Source organism: Zingiber officinale, chromosome 9B (genome assembly GCF_018446385.1).
Source record: "Zingiber officinale cultivar Zhangliang chromosome 9B, Zo_v1.1, whole genome shotgun sequence".
In the NCBI taxonomy this organism is placed as follows: domain Eukaryota; kingdom Viridiplantae; phylum Streptophyta; class Magnoliopsida; order Zingiberales; family Zingiberaceae; genus Zingiber; species Zingiber officinale.
The window spans coordinates 45,035,752-45,054,580 of NC_056003.1; the positions used below are offsets into that span (position 1 = coordinate 45,035,752).

The following is an 18,829-nucleotide window of genomic DNA, read 5'->3' on the forward strand; positions in this document are numbered from 1 at the left end:
ATCTGCTACGGGTGCAACCAGAAGGGGCACATCAAGGCCAACTGCCCAAGTCTGAAGGATGCAAAGAAGCGAAAGAAGAAGGCCCTGAAGGCGACGTGGGACGAATCCTCAGAAGAAGATACCGACGACGAACTCGATCAGACGAGTCTCCTCGCACTGATGGCCCGGGACCAGATCGACGTGTCCGAGAGCAAGAGCGAGTCGGAGGTCGAGTCCGAGCGAAGCCACAGATCCGTATCCGTTTCCGAAGGGCCAGACCCCGCTGTGAGTATTTCTAGACTTAATAATCTAGTTAATTATTTATTGCGAAAGTTAGCTAAATCGAATCTTAAAATTAAGTCACTTCTAAAGGAAGTAGCTGTCCTTAAAGAAGTGACTAACTCCGAATCTTTGACTGAACTAATTCAGACTGGAAACTCAACTCAAGCCCAAAAACTTGAGGAAGAGAATTCTAGCCTGAAAACTCAAGTCAAGGATCTGGAGAAAACACTAGAACGGTTTTCTTTAGGTTCCAAGAATCTTGACTTAATGCATGGGACACAAAAAGCCGTTTACAATAGAACTGGTCTAGGATTTAAACCAAAAAGGAAATACAAATCTTACTTATCTCTTATAGAAAGAACAAATAGAAAAATAGTCCAAGCATGGGTCTCCAAGTCCAAATTAATTAATCAAGTTGGACTTGGTCAATATTGGATCCCGAAGGATCAAATACACTACCTCGATAGACCATATCGAGGCTATGATCCAGGGGGGAGCAAAAAGAAAAACGATATCAATAAAACGAACATAAAAAATTAATCAAAATTCAATTAAAAAATTTGAAATTAAATTAAAAAAAATCAAAATTCAAAATTCAATAAAAAATTCGAAATTAAATTCAAAATTCAAAATTCATTTAATTAAAAACTCGAAATTAAATTAAAAATTGAATTAAAATTTTGAAATTCAATTAAAAGCTCAAAATTCAAAATTCAATTAAAAATTTGAAATTAAATTAAAAATTAAAAATTCATTTAATTAAAAACTTGAAATTAAATTCAAAATTCAATTAAAATTAAAAATTAAAAATTAAATACAATTCAACTTAAATCAAATAAAAAAAATAGAAGGAGGATCCAAAATAGTTGGCTCCCCCAACTAAACTACCCGACTGGGTAACCGAACTTAATCTACCCGAAATGGGTAAACAAGAGTAGACTACCCGGCAGGGTAATTAAGGTTAGATTAAAAGGAGTTAGGTTTAACTTGACCCACGATACTGGTGAAGTATTGGATGATAGTACGTTGGGGAAACTTAGTCATCGCATGTCTAGGAAGATATGGCTTCGACCTGGTGCATTTGGCTAAGTGGAACTGACCGAAGCTACCCTTTATGGATCCTAACTAGTTAGACCAAGGTTTTGTATTAAGTTCAATGGGTAGGACTATTTGGAAGACCTCGAAGGCATGGTTACTTTAATGATGTCCTTGTGACTCACCATAGCCTAGAAGTCTATCCAAACAACGCTTACTTGTTGAACCCAAAGCTAAACCTGAATCTAACACAAAGTTAAAGCAAATCCTAAAATTCAACCACAAATCATCTCACAAAAATTGTAGGATTACCTGATTGAAAACATAGATCGGGTGAGATGACTAAGGTTTAAATTAATCAAATCAAATTACTAATTAATAACTCAAATCAAATTAATAATTCAAATCTAAGTAATAATTCAAATCAAATTAATAATTAAAAATATTTTCAAAATTATTTAAAAATTATTTTCAAAATCAATTTCAAAATTATTTAAAAATTATTTAAAAATCCTTTCAAAATTATTTATTTAAAAATTATTTTTAAAATTATTTTAAAATATTTTCAAAATCAATTTCAAAATTATTTAAAAATTATTTTCAAAATCAATTTCAAAATTATTTAAAAATCTTTTCAAAATCAATTTCAAAATTATTTAAAAAATATTTTCAAAATTCCTTTAAAAATCTTTTCAAAATATTTCAAAATTATTTTAAAAATCTTTTAAAACTTAATGTCAAAATTATTTTAAAAATCTTTTAAAACTTAATTTCAAAATTCCTTTAGAAATCTTTTCAAAATATTTCAAAATTATTTTAAATCTTTTAAAACTTAATTTCAAAATTATTTTAAAAATCTTTTAAAACTTAATCACTTCACTTTCTTTTCATCAAATAGAATCCAATTTAAACAATTTATGTGTAGGAACATAAAGATCAGTGGATGTTAGATAGTGGATGCTCCAGGCACATAACTGGAGATAAACTAAAGTTCACAAAGCTCACACTAAAGAATTTAGGGTCTGTTGCATTCGGTAACGACGACAAACTTAAGGTAATCAGAAGTGGTAACATCGAACTTAGTTCCGATTTTATTATTCAAAAAGTTCTATTAGTTGAAAACTTCAATTTTAATCTTCTAAGTATAAGCCAATTGTGTGATAGTGGATATTTAGTGACCTTTGACAGATCTAGTTGTTTAGTTAAAAATATTAAAAACCCTGAAATCACACTTAAGGGACTTAGGAAAAATAATATGTACTCAATTGATCTACCCACTTCCTCATTAAAGTGTTTTATAAAACAAGAAGAGAAAACTGAGTTGTGGCACAGAAGATTGGGTCACACTCACACTAGACTCATTTCAAAAATGAGTCAAAATGGTCTAGTTAAAGGTTTGCCTAAATTAAAATTTATTGAAAACTCAATCTGTAATGCTTGTCAACAAGGAAAACAGACCAAGTCAACCCACAAATCAACTAATCTAGAAAGAACTAACTCTTTACTTGAGCTCCTTCACCTTGACCTATTTGATTCACATAGAGCCAAGTCACTAAGCAAGAACCAGTATTGCTTAGTAATAATTGATGACTACTCTACGTTCACCTGGGTAAAATTTCTAAAAACAAAAGATGAAACTTTTGAAGAATTTAGTAATTTTTGCAAGTTAACAGAAAATGAAAAAGATACTAAAATTAAAAGAATAAGAAGTGATCATGGGGGGAATTTGAAATCATAGGTTTACCCAATTCTGCAAAATCAATGGATACCAACATAAATTTTCATGTCCTAGAACCCCCCCCCCCCCCCAACAAAACAGTCTAGTGGAACGTAAAAATAGAACCCTACAAGAAGCCGCTAGAGCCATGCTAAATGAATATAAATTAAGTCATCAATTTTGGTCCGAAGCCATAAATACAACAAATTATATTCAAAATAGAATTCTAATTAACAAATATCACAATAAAACTCCTTATGAAATGTATTATAATAAAATTCTCAACCTAAACTACCTAAAAGTTTTTGGATGTAAAGTTCATATTTTAAATACTAAAGATTACTTAGGAAAATTTACACCCAAATCAAACCAAGGAATCTTTTTAGGGTACTCCACAACCAGTAGGGCCTATAGAGTCTATAACTAAAATACCCTAAAAGTTGAAGAAACAACTAATATAATATTTGATGAAGAAAATAATCTACCTAACTTAAATGAAAATGTTGACATTAATCCAAGAATTATTGAAGACGATGAAATTCATCTCAACACTAATAAACCAGAGGAACCAATTTCTGACCCAAACATAAGACCAACTAGAACAAGTACCTCTCACCCACCTGACCAAATTTTGGGTGATCCAAACCTAGGAGTCAGGACTAGATCCTCTTATAGAAACTTTAGTCAGATTGCCCTTATTTCTAAAATTGAGCCTAAGACTATAGAAGAAGCCCTACCCGACCCAGACTGGATCATTGCTATGCAGGAAGAGCTAGCACAATTCGAAAGAAACCTAGTCTGGGAACTTGTACCTAAACCCATTGGTAAGTCCATAATTGACACCAAATGGGTATTTAGGAACAAATTGGATGATCAGGGTGAAATAGTTAGAAACAAGGCCAGACTAGTAGCCAAAGGATTCAGTCAGGTTGAAGGTTTAGATTATGACGAAACCTATGCATCAGTAGCTAGACTCGAATCCATTAGGATGCTGCTAGCCTATGCAGCACATAAAGGGTTTAAATTGTACCAAATGGATGTAAAATTCGCGTTCCTAAATGGGTTCATTAAAGAAGAAGTCTATGTAAATCAACCCCCAGGATTTGAGGACTTAGACTATCCTAATCATGTATTTAAATTGAAAAAGGCCTTATATGGACTTAAACAAGCTCCTAGAGCATGGTATGAATGGTTATCCAATTACTTAACATCTAAAGGTTTTAATCAAGGTCACATAGATCCGACCATATTTGTAAAAACTATAGAAAAAGACATCTTCATAGTCCAAATCTATGTTGATGATATAATTTTCAGCTCAACTAACTCTAAATTTCTAAAAGAATTCGTTAAATTAATGGAAAATGAGTTTGAAATGAGTATGGTTGGAGAACTAAATTTCTTCTTAGGTTTACAAATTAAACAAATAAAAGATGGAATCTACATTTACCAAACTAAATATGCTAAAGAACTAATTAAGAAATTTGGCATGGAACATTCTAAAATCATAAATACCCCAATGGCCACTAACATCAACATTGACTCAGACCTAGAAGGAAAATCAGTAGACCCAAAGTACTATAGAAGTATAATAGGAAGCCTACTCTACCTAACTGCAAGTCGATCAGATATAATATTTGCAGTTGGTATGTGCGCAAGATATCATTCTTGTGCAAAAGAATCACATTTAACATATGTTAAAAGAATACTTAGATATATAAAAGGCACCCTCAATATAGGACTTTGGTACCCTAGAACTAGCACCTTTGACCTGTTTGGCTATTCTGACTCAGACTATGCCGGGTACAAATTAGACAGAAAAAGTACAAGTGGTAGCTGCCAAATCCTAGGTCAGTGCCTAGTAAGTTGGTCAAGCAGAAAGCAACATTGTGTTGCTCTATCCACCACTGAAGCTGAATACATAGCCCTAGGAGAGTGTGCCTCTCAACTTTTGTGGATGATGCATACCTTAAAAGACTATAAATTAGAATATAAAAATATTAATTGATAATATAAGCTCAATTAATCTAACAAAAAATCTAATTCACCACTCTAGGACTAAACACATAGAGGTAAAACACCACTTTGTAAAGGATCACGTAGCTAAAGGTGAACTTGCACTCAACTATGTTGAGTCCAAATCAAACCTAGCTGACATTTTCACAAAACCCTTACCTGAACTTGAGTTCAGTACACTTAGAAGACAAATAGGAATGTGCTGGGTAGAATAGATGTTGATTTTCAAACTTATTGTCTTACTTAATCATCCTGTTCTTTTCAAAAATTTGTTCTTTTAAAAATTCTAGGAAAAATAATGATTTTAAAATCCCATTTTCTTAGAATTTTAAAAATTGGACTTAGCCTAGGCTCGACCCTAGAAATCATGTTCCCCTAGATTTAAGCCAGAGCATCTCACAAACACCTAGGTATACCTTGCTTGTGTTTGCAAAACATAGAATGGTGTGAGATGCATAGGGTACAGCCTGGACTCAAGAATGCTTATTTCTGTGCATCAATATGAGTCTGGGCGTTAAATACCTTATTAACAGTAATCAAGTCAAGTCTTCCAGCCTTAGTCAAATCTAATTGGATTAAATGACTTAACTTAACTAACCAAGTGAAAGCTGCTGCCCTCTAGGCAATAAGCAAGTAGCTAAAGGTTAGACAGTTGGTGAAGGAAATGGAAATATTAAGCTTAAGTATGCTTGTACTTTAGGGCTCTGATACCTGATCAAAACAAATTAATAAGTTAACAACTATTTAACTTGACTCATGCTTGGATTAAGGACTAACTAAACTTGAACATAAATTAAATATTTAGTTACGCCCTCTTCGTCCTAAAATTTCATAAATTCTTACTCCTATTTTCCTCAAAATTAAGTTTTTTTAAGTACCTTTTCAAACTGAAACTACATTTTCAAAAATTTAATGTTTGCAAAAGGCTTAGCTAAGTGACTCATATAGCAACCTTCAAACTTAGTTAAATATTTTTTTCTTTTCTTCTAAAACCAACTAAGTTTAAAAAGAGGCTAAAGTCATCCTTCAAAGTCATCCATAAATTAACCTTTTTAACTTAGGAGAAAAATATTCCTTTTTAAGTCCTCTTTCTCCCTTAACTAATAATTCTTTCAGTAAAATTTAGTTATAAGCTAAGTGCTTCACAAGCATTGTTTCAAAGCCTAATATGTTTTTTCTAGAAACTTAAAAAGTACTTTCAACTAGCTTATTTTTTGATAAATGGCAAAGGGGGAGAGTAGGAAATTCAAAAGTAAAAAATCTATCTAATTCAAAAAGGAAGCCCTGTATTAAGGGGGAGCTTCACAAAGTTTAAGTGTTAGCTTAAGTTATGCTTTTATTTGAATTTATATACTTAATCTTGCTCACTTAAAACCTTTTAATATATTTATGCATTTGTTTTAACTTAACTTTGAATTTGGGTTGCCATAATCAAAAAGGGGGAGATTGTTGGTGTGGGAAGCATCCGACGATCGAACCTGAGTTTTGATAATGGCAAAGGATTCAAAGTTAAGGTGTGTTGTGATCTAACATGCTTGATTGAGGGTTTCAGGCAAGTTCTAACTGCGGTTAGGCAGGTGAAAACCCTAGGGGGTGGTAACCCTAGGTCATAGGGGTGATAACCCTATGCGGAAAGTCTTGGTGGGTCGAGTGCTTCAAGCAAAAGTCTGGGGGGGGGGGGGGGGAATCCTAGGTGGAAAGTCCTGGTGTCGCAAACCAGGTGAAAGACTGGACCAGCCGGGAAGCAGAAGTCCAGCAGAAAGTCCGGAAGCATCGAGCACCGAGCAAAAGTCCAGTCGATCTGGAGGATTGCACTAGCAACAGGTAAATCTCCTGAGTGGAGTAGGTGAGGGTGCGTTCCCCGTAGAGGAAACAATAGGCGTCGGTGTTGGAGTGTATACTGAAAGCCTAAGCTTTTGTAAATATTTGTTTTGAATAAAGAATCACATTTGGTCAAATTATCTACATTTGTTTGTAGTTGTTCAATTAATTTATATTGTAGATAACATAGCATGTGGTGTCACATGCAGAAGATGATGTTATCAGTACCTTATAAATTATAAACAGTAGCTCACGACCAAAATGGAAAGGAACAAATCATTAGAAGGTCGTAGTGTAATTAAGTATCAGTTTATCTTGACTGTATAATTACACTAGTACACTTAGAGTGTATTGAGTAGGACCATTTGAGGTCGTTTCTTTTATACTGACTTTATAAAGGAACAAAGACCTCAGTTATTATGGAAGTGTGTGCTCTTAATTCTAATATAATAACAAGCACATATGTTTGATATTTATTTCTTTAATTTATCAATGGGTGAGATTTAGTTCGATGAATCAATAAGCCCGATAAATTGAGAAATGGTATCACTTATAGTGTGTGTTGTTAATTATAGAAGGAAGTTGTGTCCTAGAGATACTAGGTTGATAATGTCCTCAAGAGGAGCTCATAAGGATTGTCATGTTAAACCCTGCAGGTGGACTTAGTCCGACATGATGATAAGGTTGAGTGGTACTACTCTTGGACTAAGATATTAATTAAATGAGTTGTCAGTAACTCACTTAATTAGTGGACATTCGATATCTTAAACACAGGGAGACTAACACACTCATAATAAGAATGAGCCCAAAAATGTAATTTGGGATTGGTGCGGTAGTTCAATAATAGTTCTCTAGTGGAATGAATTATTATTGATAAAATTAAGTTGTGTGTTCGGGGCGAACACGGGATGCTTAATTTTATCGGGAGACCAAAACCAATTCCTCCTCTCGGTCCCTATCGTAGCCTCTTATTTATAGACTACTATACTCACCTATACCCACCTTCTATACCCACCTAAAGGGGGTCGGCCAAGCTAGCTTGGGAACCAAGCTAGGGCCGGCCTAAGCATTGTTTAGGGTGGCCGGCCCTAGCTTGAACCCAATCTAGAGGGGGCCGGCCACATTAAATTAAAAAAAGAATTTTAATTTTAATTTTTTATTATGTGGAAGATATAATTTATTACAGAGAATTAAAATTAAAATATCTCTCTTTAAAAGATCTACAAAAGATTAAAAGAAAGAGATTAGATCTCTTTCCTTATTTGTAGATTGGAAAGATATTTTATTTTTTCTCTTTGAAAATTATTCACATGTAGAAAATTAAAATTATAGAAATTTCTTTTTATCAACCATGAAGGGATTTTAAAAGAAAATTTTATTTTTTAAAATTTCCAAAGACAAATAAGGAAGTTTAATTGTTGATTGAAACTCTCCTAATTTTTCTATTTGAGGTGGCCGGCCATGATTAGTTGATTAGAAATTTTATTAAATTTTTCTTAATTAATTATTGTCAAAGAAAGTTAAGGAAATTTTATTATAAATAAATTTCCTTATTTGCTAAAGCCAAGGAATATAAAAGAAGGGGTAGGGGTGCCTTCATGGGTGACAACCTCTATTATTCTCCCTCTCCTATTCCTTGGTGTGGCCGGCCAACATCTTCTCCCTCTCTTCCTCTTTGTGGTGGCCGAAACATCCCTCTTGCTTGGAGTTCTTGTGGTGGCCGGATACTACTTGGAGAAGAAGAAGAAGAAGAAGGAGAGAAAGCTTGCATCCCTTGGAGCTTGGTTGGTGTTTTTCTTCTTCCTTGGTGAAGCTCTTTTGTTTTGGCCGAACCTAGCTAGGGAGGAGAAGAAGGTGATTGGTGGTTTCTCATCTTGCAAAATCGTTGCCCACACAACGCCCGAGGTTAGAAGAGGAATACGGTAGAAGATCAAGAGGTCTTTCTAGAAGGTATAACTAGTAATTTTTCCTTTCCGCATCATACTAGTTATTTATGGAAATAATACCAAATACAAGAGACTTACGATTCTAGAATTTTGAATATGTTTTTCGATGTTGTGTTCTTTTGTTTTGTTTCTTTTCCTTGTGATTTGATTGTTCCTTTCGGTTAACCTAAAGTTATTTTAGGAAATTAAATATTAGCTTTCTATAAAAGGTTTTGTCTAGTCGGTGGTGGTTGCTCCCATATCCAAGAAGGTCATGTGCCTCACCACGTCAGTACTGGGAACCAATTATGAAAATTAATATTTAATGGAATTAATAACTTAAGGTGACTTGGGTCGAACGTGTTAAGTTCCGCAGGAGATCCAAGTCAAAACCTAAAAGAACAAATAGATTAAGTTTTGGATCAAACGTGTTAAGTTTCGCAGTCGATCCAAAATTTAATTTAAAAGAACACATGGTAGCTAGGAAAAGGTTCAAACCTTTGTACAAAATTTTTGTACAGTGGAACCTCTAGGTTTTCCGAGTAGCAACCAACAGTCGGGTCGACCTAAGGTTTCCGGTTGGAAATTCGAAATCAGACCCAGACAGTCCGATGACTGTCAATCACTTGATTTACTATATTTTATATGTGCTAACTTTGTCTTGCAGGGTATGTGTGTGTTTGGTAAACTAACATGCTTTGCAAGGACAAATGAGCAACTCACACCTCGGATGAACAGTGTCCAAGGCGCCTCCATGGAGCTTGGAGGCGCCTCGGATGCAAGCCGAAGCCAGCTGTCCAGAGGAGTTGGAGGCGCCTTCATGGGGACTGAATGCGCCTTGGACCGCGGCTTGGAGGCACCTTGGAGTGGCGTTAGAGGCGCCTTGAGGTGGATAATGAGCAACGGTCAAAGCTTAATCGACAGCAGATTAATCGGGATAAAACCTTGGGTTGGAGGCACCTTGAAGCTTAATGAAGCCGCCTTGAACACCCTTTATAAGAGGGTCTCGACCAGCAGCTCTCCACAACTGATTCCAAGCAATCCTTCTGCGACTAGCTGCTAACGACGCGATCCCGAAGTGCTGTGACGACCCCCCGATGACCCGGAGCTCCGAATCTTCAGTTATTCTTATTTGTCGTCGGTATAATTTAATCATTTCTTATTGATTATTGTACTTCACTTGTAATTCTTTTCGAGCTATTAGTTGTTGCCACGGTAAGCGATCAAGGATCGCGGGCCTTCGAGTAGGAGTCGAGTGCGGCTCCGAACGAAGTAAATACCCTCGTGTTTGTGTTGTTTTTCTCTTTTATTCCGCTGCATTACTCAAGTGTTTAATCGAACGATTTACGAATCCGAACTAAGTGAAAGCCACGAGGGCTATTCACCCCCCCCCCCCTCTAGCGCTTTCGATCCAACAGAACCAACAGCATGATCGGTGGCTAATAAGTACACCTACAAAGTCTCTTCTACTACTGGTTTAGCCAATACAGGAAGAGTAGACAAATATTCCTTTAGCTCCTCAAACGCCTTGCTGCAATCCTCATCCCATTGGAACTTAGTTGCTCGTCGGAGTACCTTAAAGAAGGGAAGACTCTGATCGGCCGACCGAGAGATGAAGCGAGACAGGGCAGTAATCTTCCTTGTCAAAATTTGGGCCTCCTTTAGGTTCTTTGGGGGAGTCATGTCTTGTAATGCTTTTACTTTGCTGGGGTTGGCTTCTATTCCCCACTCAGTAACCATGTAACCTAGGAACTTCCCGCTCTTGGCCCCAAATAAACACTTGTTCGAATTGAGCTTGAACCCATACCTCCTCAGGGTCCTACAGGTTTCTTCAATATCAGCACATAAACTAGAAGCCCATATAGATTTAATAAGAATATCATTCACATAAACTTCCATGTTTCATCCGATCTATTTCTGAAAGACCTTGTTCATAAGCCACTGATAAGTAGCTCATGCATTCTTTAAACCAAAAGGCATAACATTATAACAATAAGTACCCTCAGTAGTTATAAAGCTAACATTTTCCTAATCTGCCTTAGCAAGTGGAATTTGGTGATACCCTTGTTAGGCATCCAACATATTGCTGAATTCGCATCCAGCTGTAGAATCCACCACTTGATCTATACGACGCAGGGGATAATAATCCTTTGGGCAAGGCTTGTTAAGGTCCTTAAAATCAATACATACCCGTCACTTATTACCAGGCTTAGAAACCAAGACCACATTAGACAACCAACTTGGAAATTGTACTTCCCGAATATATCCAGCCTCTAGTAGTTTATCCACTTCTTCCTTGATAATTTTTTTTTTGATCAGCTCCGAAGTCCCTTTTATTTTGCTTGACTGTCTAGGCATCTGGATATACATGAAGAGCATGCTCCATAACCGTTGGTGCTACACCTTTCACCTCCTTAGGTGTCCAAGCAAACATATCACTATTTCTCATCAGGCATTTAACCAGGTCTTCCTTGAGATCAGGAGCCAGATCGGACGCAATGTGAGTAGTAGCTTCCGGTCGACCAACTTGTATTTACACCTCTTCCTTCTCCTCATATACAAGAGTGGGCGGCTTTTCATGAATGGCGTTGATATCCATCCTCTGAGCTTTTCGGGCGGCATTAGCCTCCGCCCTCATGATCTCCACATAACATTTACGTGATACTATTTGATCTCCCTTAACTTCCCCTACTTGATCATCCACGGAGAATTTTATCTTTTGATAGAAAGTAGAAACGACCACCTTGAATTCATTCAAGGCCGGTCGACCCAGGATAACATTGTATGTTGATGGGGCATATACCACCATGAAGATCAATTGGCGTGTCTGCATAAGGGGCTCCTCCCCTGAAGATATGATCAATTTTATTTAACCCAATGGTTGTACTTCATTACCAGTGTCAATAAAAGTACGAGCAATGTTGTAATTGGCTATAATAACCTTAATTATTAGTGCATCATCATGGGGTACTTCTACCCCTACTAGATCGTTGGGCCCAAAATTGATTTTTTGCCCTGCCACATTCTCGGCACTACATCCAACAACATGGATTACTAATCGCCAAGCATGCGATTTTATCGCTCGGTTGGAGTCACCATCAGTGGATCCTCCAGCTATCATATTTATGCTACCTTGAGCAATGTTGTTGCGATTTTCTTCTTGCCGGGTTGATGGTTTCTCTAGTTGTACTTGATCCGGCAGTTGTGCTTATACAGTGGGGAGAGGTAATATTCCCGTTTGTTGTCCGCTCGGTTGATACTAAATTTTGAGAGGACTATTCTGTCATAGATACTGTCGGTGATTTGGAATTAGGGAACGCTGACGGTAACGAGTGTTACCTGATTGTTGATTCTTTAAATTGAAACAATTCTCAGTATTGTGAGTACTGGTTAGATGATATGTGCACCATCTCTGAGGAAAGTGTTGAGGAACCTCCACATGTTGTACCGCTTGAGGTTGAGGATCTATATGATGATGATGTGAATCTGTCCGAGGTCCTTTAGGGGGCTGGACAGGTCGAACCGGACGTACCACTGCCGAAACCAGCGCAGAAGTATTGATGTCCTTCCTGCGGGTAGCTTGGGCTTCTTCTACATTAATAAACTCCGAAGCCCGCTCAATTAATATATCAAAATTCGTAGGAGGATTCTTGACCAAATCCTTAAAGAAATTATTATCATTAAGCTCCTAAGAAAATGTGCTTACCAAAATCTCCGTAGTAGCCGAAGGGACATCAATAGCTACTTGGTTGAACCTCTTACTATAAGCTCTGATAGATTCTTTAGGGCCTTGCTTGATGGAAAAAAAAACTCCAAGGAGTTTTGTGATACCTCTGATTGCTGGAAAAATGATGTAGAAATACCTTGCGAAAGTCCTTGAAATGCCGAATAGAATTTTTTGGCAGTCACTTGAACCACCTCTGAGCTGCTCCTCCAAATGTGGTAAGAAACATCCGACATTTAACACTATTAATAAATTATTGAAGAAGTGCCGCATGTTCGAATTTAAGAAGATGATCTTCGGGATCAGTTGTTCTCGATTATTCTCCGACATTTAAATTTTGATAATGCTTCGGCAAAGGATCATCTATCGTTGAGAAAATGGAGTGATAATCCTTTCAAAAGAACTATCACTAGCTACAACCTTCCCTTGTCATTTTTCTCTTACAGGGGGTTTTCTGAAGACTCCTGAAGAATTGCTTTTCATCCTCCTAGTTCAAGAGGTGTTCGGAAATAAGCTTTAGGGCGTCGAGTGGGAGAGAGAGGGGCGGAAAACAAATGAACCGGATCTCCTCCTTTGATATCCCTCTCTCTATGATGAGAAGTCACAGACATCACCGGTGGTGGAACTACAGGTAACGTGCCACCAGTATTGATTTGTTGTTGCAATATCTTCTATACTTTGGCATTGATGAGCAACTCCATATCATCTTGCGATATAGTAATAGTGTTGGGTTTGTCAGCTTCCTCCATCTTCGTAGCTTTAGATCCAAGTGAATAGTTTTCCACAGACGGTGCCAAATTTGATCCTATCTGAAATCTACGAAGATGAACGCTGGCTCCGATGAACGATTATACTTAATGAAGATAACCTCCTATAGATCTAGAAGAAGCCCTCCGTGATCTTAAGCACGGCGAGACAAACCAACAAAGCGTTAGTGGCCTAAGACCAGGGTGGGAATCCATGACTAGGCCCTCCGACACTCCAGTCAGTTTCTCTCTCAAAGGTGGAAGAAAAGAAGAAGAACAATAACTGAAGTGAAATAGAGTTTAGATGCTAGAACTTGCATACCTTGCCAACGGAGAGGATCCCCCTTTTAATACTGCCTCATGTGACCTCCGTAGTTATAAAGTAGTCCCCGGTTCGTTAGGGTTTGTTAGAAGATGAAGTCATCTTCTGTATTTCGTGCAATAATCGTTTAAAGAATTTTTTTTTATACCTCAGATGTACCTCATTTGTTGTTTATGACTTATATTTGTGATGGGGGACACGTTAATGTAACTGAAGAAACTTCTAGAAGATATTTCCCGTCAAATCTACTAGGTTATTATATTTTCAGCTAGTCCTTTAAACCAGTCACATTTATAATAAGAATATCATCTGTTGGGTGTGTCTCAGCCGGTCGTTCAAGTCAGCCGTATATGTTAAGAATATCTCTTGTTGGTCATGTCTTAGTTGGTCGTTAAGACCGGCCGCATATATGAGCTCATTGGTACCTGCTTATTAAGAATCATATATAAAACTAAGTACCTTATGATCGGGCGGGCTTCGATCGGCCGAGCATATATGAGCACGTGGGTGCTCGCTTGACTTTCGATCGACCGGTAACATGATGAGAATCATATATAAGGTTAGATGCATTTATGTTCGGGCGGGCTTTGCCCGACCGAACATATATGAGCACGTGGATGTTTACTCGGCCTTCGGTTGGCCGGTAATATGATGAAAACCATATATAAGGCTAAATGCATTTGTGCTTGGGCAGGTTTTGCCCAACTGAGCATATACGAGCACGTGGGTGCTTGCTCATCCTTCGGTCGGCTGGTAATATGTTGAAAATCATATATAAGGCTAAATATCTTTACACTCAGGCGAGCTTTGCCCGACCAAGTGTATATGAGCACGTGGGTGCTCGCTTGGCCTTCAGTCGGTTGGTAATATGTTGAAAATCATGTCTTTATGCACGGGCAGGCTTTGCCCAGCCGAGCATATATAAGCACGTGAGTGCTCGCTCGACATTCGGTCGACCGGTAATATGTTGAAAATCATATATAAGGCTAAATGTCTTTATGCTCGGGTGAGCTTTGATCGACCGAGCATATATTAACATGTGGGTGCTCGCTCGACCTTCGATCGGTCGGTAACATGCTGAGAATCATATATAAGGCTAAATGTCTTTATGCTCAGGCGGGCTTTGCTCGCCTGAGCATATATGAACACGTGGGTGCTTGCTCGGCCTTCGGTCGTCCGGTAATATGTTGAAAATCATATATAGTTAAATATCTTTATGCTCGGGCGGGCTTTGCCAGACCGAGCATATATGAGCACGTGGGTGTTCGCTTGGCCTTCGGTCGGCCGGTAACCTGCTGAGAATTATATATAAGGCTAAATGTCTTTATACTCAGGCGGACTTTGCCCGATCGAACATATATCAACATGTGGGTACTCGCCACTCGGTAATATGTTGAAAATCATATATAAGACTAAATGTCTTTATGTTCGGACGGGCTTTACGTGGTTGAGCATATATGAGCACGTGGGTACTCGCTCGGCCTTTGGTCAGCCGGTAACATGCTGAGAATCATATATAAGGTTAAATGCCTATATGTTCTGGTGGACTTTATCCGGCCGAACATATATGAACACGTGGATTCACCCGACCTTTACTGGACCGGTCATATATATCTCTTCTGTATATCTTTTTTAACCTAAATCTCTCTTTCACTCGACAGATCAATTTATCATCATCCGTATCACTGTTTAAATAAGTGCACCAAATTTGGATGGGATTTGAATAGAAAACTAACCGACTGAGTTGGAGTTTGGCTCTTGGCCGATGGCGCACTGTATCTGGACTTCATTTAAATAGAAAAATAACAGACTCGCTTCTTATTTGGCTGGGGTTTCCATCAGGGAGATAATCATAGAGTTTCAGAGTGGCAAATTCAGGTAGCACTCCACCCACTTCGCTCCACCTTCTGCAATGTGCCAAACTCATCTCCAGTTTCAGAATGCGTATGCATGGTGTGTTTCTGTTTCAATGTGTGAAGCTATTGAATGAGCTGGGTACGTTCTATATATATTTAGTTTTAGTTTCTTTCATAATCTAAAACTTAAAATATATATGACACTGTGTATGCATATTGAAATTAGATAGAAAATCAAAATGAAAGTTCTTTTAATTTATATCTTCAAACAAACAAATAAAAAAAATTCTCTTTTTTAAAAATTATTAAAATAATACTTAATTCATAATTTAAATTTCTAAAATACGGCCTGTTAATGCGTACTCCATTTTAGAGATATATCTGTTTTTATATAAAACAGTATCTTCTAAAATGTTAAGAGTTTAACTAAGCAGCTTTGATCAAGTAACTCTGACTAATTATCTTTGAGCAGTACTCATCTTTAATTAAAGCAGTTAATTATAAGGTGATAATATTTTTATACAGAACAGTTGTAAAATGAAATTTTATGGGAAACAATTTTAAAGTAAAATCGAAAGAAATATTTTAGATATTAAATTATGGATAAATGTTATTTTAATTAATAAATTTTTTAGATAAAAACGAACGTTTGTTTATTTGTTTATTTATTTATTTTCTATCTAGAATTTAAGGAAGGAACACGTAGGTTAAAGGAACACGTAGACTGTCTGTCGTGTTGCGCTTGCAAATCCCTGCCTGCTTCAATTCGATTCCCTCCCTCTATAAAATGCCAATTGCATTGATTCATTCCATCGTGTTCATCGTTCCATTCCATCACAATGGAGACGCACAGTGCCCCATCGGCTCTCTTCCTCCTCCTCGCCGTCTCCTCCTTTCTTCTCACCGCCTCTTCTCCCCAGTACTCGCAGTTGCAGAGCTACATCATTCGAATGCGCCTCCCACGGAACGCCACATTGGTCAGCGCCCAGGCACTGGACGACTGGTACAGATCCTTGCTCCCTCCCACCGCCGCAAACTCCACCGAGCCCCGCATTCTCTACACCTACACCGCCGCCATGACCGGCTTCGCCGCCCGTCTAACGGAGGACGAGCTCAGGTCCGTCGAGAGGAAGCCAGGTTTCCTGGCGAGCTTCCGGGACAGACAAGTGCCGCTCCTGACCACCTACACGCCGCGCCTACTCGGACTTCTCCCCGGGCTTGGCCTCTGGACACACTCCAACATGGGAAAGGGCATCGTCATCGGCGTCCTGGACACCGGCTTGGTCGACCACGCGTCGTTCGCCGAGCAGGGAATGGATCCGCCTCCTGCGCGTTGGAGAGGCTCTTGCGCCCCTGGCCTGCAGGGCGCTATCTCCTGCAATAACAAGTTGATCGGAGCACAATCCTTCGTGAAAAACGAGTCCCCCGTCGACACCATAGGTCACGGCACCCATACCGCCAGCACAGCCGCCGGCAATTTCGTGGCCGGCGCCAATGTGCTCGGCAATGCCAACGGCACCGCCTCCGGCATCGCGCCGCGCGCGCACCTGGCCATCTACAAGGTCTGCGGGCGCTTCGACTGTACCATCTCCAGCATCACCGCCGGCATGGAGGCAGCGATCAAAGACGGCGTCGACGTGATGTCCCTCTCTCTCGGCGGTGGCCCGATCGCTTTTTACGACGACGTGATCGCGATTGGCGCCTTCAGCGCCGTGGAGAGAGGAATCTTTGTGAGCTGCGCCGGAGGTAATTCCGGCCCGATGGCGACCTCCCTCTCCAACGAGGCGCCTTGGGTCCTCACGGTAGCTGCCAGCACCATAGACCGCAACATAAGGGCGACCGTGAGGCTGGGGAATGGGGTCGAGCTCGACGGCGAGTCGGCCTACCAGCCGAACAGCTACCCTTCCGATTCCCTGCCGATGGCAATCCCAGATGGGAGCCTCGACGGTCCCAATTGCTGGCAGGGGTTGGTCGAGGCGGAGGTAAAGGGGAAGATGGTTATTTGCTCGATAGAGTCCGGATCAAGTATCCTCATAGGCGACAACATAAAGTCCCTCGGAGGCCTGGCGATGCTGATGGTCAACGGCGAGCTCGACGGCTACACCACAATGGCCGAAGCGCCGAATCTGCCTATGTCCTACCTCAATTACATCAACGGCTCTAGCGTCGCTCACTACGTGAACGCGACGCAGACGCCGGTAGCCTCCATCATCTTCAGGGGCACCGTTTTCAAGGTCTTTCCGGCGCCCACCGTCGCTTATTTCTCTTCACGAGGGCCGAATTCCCAGAGCAGAGGAGTGTTGAAGCCCGACATCTTGGGACCGGCGTCAACATCCTGGCGGCGTGGGCTATTCAGGTCGGCCCAAATCCTCCCCAGACCACCGGGAACACTCAAACCACCTTCTTCACTATGATCTCCGGCACTTCCATGTATGTGCCTCATCTCAGTGGCATTGCTGCGCCGATAAAGGCGGCGCACCCGGACTGGTCGTCGACCGCTGTCAAATCTGCAATCATGACGACCTCAGACATCACCTACAAGGACAGGAATCCCATAAAGAATGAGCAGTACAACAACGCAAGCTTCCTCGGCATGGGTGCCGACAACGTCAACCCTATCTAAGGCGGCAGATCCTGGGCTAGTTTACGACATCAAGCCCAATGACTACGCCCACTTCCTCTGCGGGTTAGGCTACTACGACAAGCAAGTCGAGATAGTGACCCATCGAAAAGTCACGCGCGCCGAGGTGGGCAAAATCAGAGACATCAACTTGAACTACCCGGCTATAATTGTGGCATCGTTGTCGGATTTTGATAGAATCACGGTGACTCGTACTGTGAAAAATGTCTGTAGCGAGAAATTGACATAAATTGAAGGTGGATGGCCTAGAAAATGTGGCAGTGGAGGTCTTGCCAGAGACGTTGGATTTCTTCGGCAAAATCAACGAAAGCAAATCCTTCAACATCAGCATCAACAAGAAAATCATGCATCCTCCTATGAACGAAGGACACTTGTTGTGGGTCTCTAATACAAAGTCAGTCAAGATTCATATCCTGATACTTGTCGGATTACAAATTTAGTTCTAAAAGTCTAATAAATTCTCGGTTGAAATAATAATAATAATAATAATAATAATAAAATTTTAAAATAAAAAACCACAAATAACTCAAATATAAAATTAATAATTAATTCATTGCACAGTACCCAATATCTTTCTACCTATTGCACCTTGAAATCAAACATAAATATATCTAAAAATAAATAAATAACACAGAATTTAAAATAAATTTTGACAAAAATTTTATAATTTTTTATAAATAAAAATAAATATCAAATATAAATAAAATTTAAGACTATATTATATGGCTCTAAAAATCTATTATATATATATATATATATATAAACTTT

The 18,829-nt window shown here is 39.1% G+C and overlaps 1 protein-coding gene across 1 annotated transcript; it reads left to right on the forward strand.

Moving 5' to 3' along the window:
* Positions 1 to 16,259: 16,259 nt before the first annotated feature.
* On the forward strand, positions 16,260 to 18,043 carry LOC122022975 (subtilisin-like protease). The gene is made up of 2 exons (XM_042581077.1): positions 16,260 to 17,654; positions 17,714 to 18,043. Exons 1-2 carry the CDS (start codon positions 16,260 to 16,262, stop codon positions 18,041 to 18,043), a joined length of 1,725 nt encoding a protein of 574 aa, XP_042437011.1.
* The last annotated feature ends 786 nt before the right edge of the window (positions 18,044 to 18,829 follow it).